Source organism: Eurypyga helias, unplaced genomic scaffold (assembly GCF_000690775.1).
Source record: "Eurypyga helias isolate BGI_N326 unplaced genomic scaffold, ASM69077v1 scaffold30471, whole genome shotgun sequence".
In the NCBI taxonomy this organism is placed as follows: domain Eukaryota; kingdom Metazoa; phylum Chordata; class Aves; order Eurypygiformes; family Eurypygidae; genus Eurypyga; species Eurypyga helias.
In genome coordinates this window covers 69,519-75,677 of record NW_010233270.1, presented here as the reverse complement: position 1 = coordinate 75,677, position 6,159 = coordinate 69,519, and the positions used below count along the sequence as shown (strand labels likewise).

The 6,159-nt window shown below is 44.9% G+C and overlaps 1 protein-coding gene across 1 annotated transcript in view; it reads left to right on the top strand.

The window, feature by feature from the left end:
• Positions 1-590: 590 nt before the first annotated feature.
• The window catches only part of DACT1 (dishevelled-binding antagonist of beta-catenin 1), a gene marked incomplete at its 5' end in the record, with an annotated part of 7,404 nt that continues 1,835 nt past the window's right edge, over positions 591-6,159 (top strand). Inside the window, 4 exons of the mRNA XM_010161694.1 lie at positions 591-723; positions 2,491-2,646; positions 5,078-5,879; positions 6,011-6,159. The exon at positions 6,011-6,159 is cut by the window's right edge and continues 1,835 nt beyond it. Of these exons, the coding sequence (XP_010159996.1) occupies positions 591-723; positions 2,491-2,646; positions 5,078-5,879; positions 6,011-6,159 (1,240 nt within the window). The remainder of the gene's footprint in view (positions 724-2,490; positions 2,647-5,077; positions 5,880-6,010) is intronic.

Genomic DNA, 6,159 nt, shown 5'->3' with positions numbered 1-6,159 from the left:
CAAAACTAATAAAAGGGCCCTGATCCCAGCCCTGGGAATCTTGCTGTCTATACGGTAGACTATAAGCTGATGATGTGCAGCAGAACAAGGCGGTTCCCACACTACAGGCACTTGTTGGCAGAGCTCTTTCGTCCCATTGTGCGAACAGATGTGATCTTTGACTGAGATCTCTGTGGTGGTGAACGTGCCCCGTTACGCTGGCAAAGCTGCCCTTTCGCTGGAGTAGCCCGTTTCATCTGCACAGGTCTGGTTTTGCCATAGCATACAATCCAGCTTTGTTGTCACAGCTGTGGTCCTGCAAAGGAGTGCTTTGCCAGCATAGCGCCTTGGTCTTCCTAAATTGTGGAGTGTGCTCCTTATGTAGAACTGGCTGGAGGAGGCTGGAATGAAGTGCCTGCATAATTCTTCAGTTAAGTATTTATCCAGAGCATCTATCGAGAATTTCAGGGCTTTATTCTCTTTTGGCTTTTGTTTATATAAAAGAATATTGACAGGGTATTTCCATGATGCTCAGATGGAGAAGGCTGATTGCCTTTGGAACTCCTTCATGTCCCACTGAAGGAGCTGATGTTTGTCTTCTTGTTTTCCAGAACTGCTTGAGGAGGAGGGACGCTGGCCTGCTAAATCAGTTACAAGAGCTAGATAAGCAAATAAGTGATCTTCGCCTGGACGTGGAAAAAACGACAGATGAACACCTTGAGACAGACAGTCGTCCAAGTTCAGGTAAGGCAAATTTTCAGCAAAATGGAGCCTCCCTGGGTACCTGGAATTAAACTGGCTGTAGTTTTCAGTACTACAACAGTAAATGCCTATAGCATGTTCACACTCTGGTAATTAATGCCTTCTAGCCACGTGCACCTACCACTGGAAAGTTGCTGTTTATAGGCAACATATTCAGGGGAGCATTTCAAGCTTAGTAGGTTTTTAGTGTTTCAGGCTTTTTTTTCTTCTCAAAGCCACCCACAAATTAGTTCAAAAGGTTCTAGTTCTCCTGCATGTTAGGAAGGAGGCTGCAGGAAAAGTGGTGAAAGGAAGCATCACCAGCAGGAGGAAGGTGTCAAAATTGACCATACAGTCAGAAGGGATGTGGATGCCCCATCCCTGGAAGTGTCCAAGGCCAGGCTGGATGAGGCTTGGAGCAACCTGGTCTAGTGGAAGGTGTCCCTGCCCATGGCAGGGGGGTTGGAACTGGATGATGTTTAAGGGCCCTTCCAACCCAAACCATTCCATGATTCTGTGAATTTGAGCCCACATGTATTGAATTTCATCCCATTCTAACTGTGGTGAAGCCAGTAAGTGGTATTTAACTATGAGGAACCTTTTCTAGAGGCATCTAGACTTGTTCTGAAGACACGAAAAGGTGGAGCATCCACCAACTTGCAATTGTTAAAACCATCGCTAATTTCTAATCTGAATTCGACTCCTTCCAACACTGAGGTTTTTATATGCTTTTCTCCCATAGAGTTAGATCTTTTCTAACACCCAGCTTTTTTTCCTCTTGGAGGTGCTATAGATTATAACTCCTGACTTCTTTTGATGAGCTAAACAGGTCAAGTTCATTAAGTCATTTGTTTTAAGGCATTTTTCCAAGCTCTTAAATAGCTTTATGGCCCCTTTCCAATTTTCTAAGCTTTGTTTTAAGCTTGCTGGATTTGAGGACTAGGCTCACGATGCCAACGTCTTTCTTAACAGTGCCGCATAGACTGCTGAAGTCATTTCCCTACTGCTATTCATTAGTCTCTTTGTACATCCGACAATCTCATTAGCTTTTTTTGCCATATCATTAAGCTTGATTGAGCTGCTTTTCCATGCTGACTAAGTCCTTTCCAGGATTATTGTTTTCCAGGATGCATCCCCGTTCTGTAGACATGCCCTGCATTCCTTATTCCTACATGTACAATTTAAATTTTTGATTGTGGTGTTTCATATTTTTCTTGAGTACTCCAGATTTACCAGGAAATTAAATTTTCTATGTCTGCACATTATTTACCATTTTTCTTCTTTCATGTCATCCACAAATACTATATTTATCTCCAGAACTTTGAGGAAAATAATGGATAACATTGCGCCCAACACTTGGTAAACATTTTTTAGTCAAGTAATAGCTAGAGAGTCTGTCTTGGAAGTATAATACACTATTAAATGAGGGGGCTGTCAAACACAGTCTGGATCCTTCTCACTAAAATGTGAAAACCCCTGCAAAGGTTAAAACCCCAACCCCTGTAAAGGTTAAAAAAATGTTCAAAATTTTAGATGTTAATTAAAGATCTGCGTTTTTACTTTTAAGTGCTTTACTTTTAAATGGAATCCTTCACAGCAATAAGGATATTACTAAATTGTGCACTGGTTTTTGGATGACTGAATGAAATCCCATAACTAACTGCAACTGAGTAAGCCAACATAAACATGAGCTTGACTGCCTTTCTAGGGACACAAATGGTAACTTTGTGTAGACATAACTAATATAAATCCAAACTCTTATTTTTATAGGGTTTTATGAGCTGAGTGATGGAGCTTCTGGATCGCTCTCCAATTCATCTAACTCTGTCTTCAGTGAGTGTTTATCCAGTTGCCATTCTAGCACTTGCTTTTGCAGCCCTTTGGAGGCAACACTGAATATCTCAGATGGACGCCCTAAATCTGCAGGTATAGTAAAAGCAGGTCGAATACATCATACTCCAGGAGGTGGCTTTGGCTTTGGAAATACTGCCTCAGGAGTATCTGAGGGTTGGATTAACCCTTCTTCCTTCCATTTGACGTATTGTGCTCTGAAAAGATTCCAGTGCCTATCACGTTCATGGGTCACGAGCCAGGACCATTTGCCCTCCCCTTGTCCAGCCTTACCTGTGAATATGTCACTCCAAACACATGACATGTAACATGTGCAACTATGGCAGCTGCTCTACCCAGTAGAGGGCAGTGGTACCTACACACATAAACACATTAGTTGGCTAATCTCTCATGGTTTTCTTTAGAAAAGCATTGTTAGTAAATAGCAATTAAAAGATCCCTCAGAGCCATGTCCTTTTTAAACAAGGAGCTAGCTACAGGTTTGAGGAGGTCACGGTGCACGTCAGTCTGTTTGTAGCAGTCATTTTGTCAGCTCTGGTGGTCCTCAACCCTCAGGTGACGGTGCTGAGATGTGTCCAGCATTCTTGTATTATGGACAAATAGACATCATGAAGAGGGAAAACACAGTTTGTCTCTTTGGCAGAGAGCTGTTGACTTTCCTTGGACACTGGGCGGAAGATGCAAGTCTTAATGTGTGGGATGGTTAAATAGGAAGGTCTCCTGTGTCTGTTGTCCAGAAAGGACACTTCAGTAGGACTTTTGTGATCAAGTGTTACTGGTTGCAGGCATACTCATTCGGAAGCCTTAGTTCATTCTGGGCTGTGGAGGATGCCTTTAACCATAGCATTTCCAATTTCCATTCTGCTCTTTAAGGTTAACTTACTGTGATTTGTTGTGAGTCAAGGACAGAATAATTCATGTTCTTCTGACTCTGAAGTGGAAAAATACAGCCTGGGATACATTCATACTGAGATGCTGTGAAGTACTCTAAGTTATCCTCTGAGCAGCTTGAGGTAATTTAATGCTCCCTGTTGTAAGGTATATGTGATCTTCATTGACCTTCATTGATAGGAGGGTCCTCACCACTGGCCACCCCGGCAGTGAAGTGGGAGCAGCTGTGGGCAGAGCAAGTGTGCCAGGGCGGCCGGATGAAGTACTCTAAGTTATCCTCTGAGCAGCTTGAGGTAATTTAATGCTCCCTGTTGTAAGGTATATGTGATCTTCATTGACCTTACCTAAGAAGAAAAACATACACAAGGAATTCCATTGCTGGTTTTTTTCTGTATGAAACCCCACAACTCTCATTATTCATACTGTCTCATGTTTAGAGACAAAATTTCACAAACTGGGATGTTTCAAAGGAGTCTTTTTGTCAACGTTTCCTGACTCCAACACAGAATTTAGGAAATGTGCAAAAACTGTGAGGTGATCTAGAGGAAGTTCATGCTCCTAAGTTCCCTGTTCTTCCTCTTCTGCTTACACAGGAACATCATCTCCATCAGCTATTTCATCAACGTCTGTGAGACCTCTTTTAAAATAAGCCTTAGATGGGTGATGAGCACTGAGCGCTGGCTGAAGTTTCTAGCCCAAGGGTAGAAAACAAGACTGACAGTGATCTAGAAGGATCATTTAGATTGTACCCCTACCCAAGAAGTCAAGGGCAACGTAAGCTTAAAATAATAATCATCTTAGGTGCTTGCATTGAAGCCCTGCTGCTCAGGTTGCTTACCCCCCAAGTAAGTGCCTTAGCCATTAAATCTGACTCATGCATCCTGAAATGCACTGGATTTCTCTTACAGAACTCTCTTTGCAGAGCCAAGACTAGGATGTCAGCTGGATTGACCTGCACTCCTTGTACTTGTGTGGAAAGATGAGCCTGTTTCCCATTCTTTAACCTTTTAATGCTCAAAAGGAGCATCTGTTATTATTATTAGCATTATTATAATATAAAATAATTATGATGATGGTAATAGGAGTAATAAACAACAACAAAATTAAGTCTGCTTTTTTTTTTGACCCAAGATATGCTTGTAAAAAATCTGAAAGTGAATTTTGTCAGTAAGCTAAAAGAATTCATTGGACTCTTGGCTATACTTTTTAATATATTTCCCTTCGGATTTGGCAAAGCAAAATATAAAATTCATATGTGCTGATGCTTGTGGTGAGGTTTAGAGGTGCTTGTGTAGTGTATCTTAGCAACCTAGGCATGGGTTTGAAACCCAGGTAAATGTTCTCGTTAGGGCTGTGATTTTTGTTTTTTTAACCATGTAGTCATAGTGGGGCATATCCTACAGATAGTTACAAAGACACCCACAGAAGAATACTGCTGCTTTTCTATCGCTTAGCAGCATCCCTGGTTGCAGAGTTTCTACTGTTTGAACAGTGCTGCTGTTATATAAACGTTGCTTTGTATGTGTAGATGGGACCAGAGTCCTTAACGGCACGTGAAAAACGTAGCAGAACTGTCCCTGGCAGGCTCTCTAAACTCTTCTAAAATGCCTTTCAGATCTCATAGGCTGGATGGACTATAATAAGGAAGGCCAGCATGAGGACCAGACCGCAGGCTCTGTCTGTCGCTCTTTGTCCACACCGCACTCAAATTCCCTCGATGTCGTTGCAGATGTACATCCAAAGTACCAGTGTGATCTGGTGTCTAAAAACGGGAACGACGTCTACCGGTACCCCAGCCCACTCCATGCGGTAGCTGTGCAGAGTCCCATGTTTCTTCTCCCTGTGCCTGAAAACCCCCAGCGAGAAGAGGAGAGGCTTGGTTGTGATATGAGCGACATTGGGGCCGGATCTGAAACGGACTCGGGAAAATCCCCCAATGCCTTTCTCCCACAAGGCTCCTGGCCGGCGCCGTGCCCTTCCGCCAGCAAGAGGATAGACGGGTACATCTTAAGCCTGGTTCAGAAAAAGACTCACGCGGTAAGGACTAACAAACCGAGGACGAGTCTCAACGCTGATCCCACCAAAGGGATCTTGAGGCATGGAAGCATGTGCGTCAGGCAGCCCGCGGGAGTGGTGGCTCACAGTAACGTCGTGAACCTGAAGAGCTCCAAGCAGACATGCTTACCTCCTGGTGGGATCACCGCTCTGGACCACGCAGCACCCTCCCCATTAAAGCAGAGGCCAAGGGAGCTGGCTGGCGAGCAGATAGAGAGTAGGAAGGCACCTTTGCCAGCGGCTTTCCCACCCGTTGCGGCAAACGAACTTCCGAGCAAACACCTGCCGCGGGGCGTCAAACCGGTGCCTCCGGAGCTCAGCCGCAGTGCAGTGGCCACGGTGGGGGACATCCCCAAGGAGAACGGCCAGCTCTTGGCTGCATCTCCCAAAGAGAGCCCGGGGAAGACCGTGGTGAGAGTAGGAAGGCACCTTTGCCAGCGGCTTTCCCACCCGTTGCGGCAAACGAACTTCCGAGCAAACACCTGCCGCGGGGCGTCAAACCGGTGCCTCCGGAGCTCAGCCGCAGTGCAGTGGCCACGGTGGGGGACATCCCCAAGGAGAACGGCCAGCTCTTGGCTGCATCTCCCAAAGAGAGCCCGGGGAAGACCGTGGTGCTGCAGCCGGAGAACAGGGTCAGCCAGC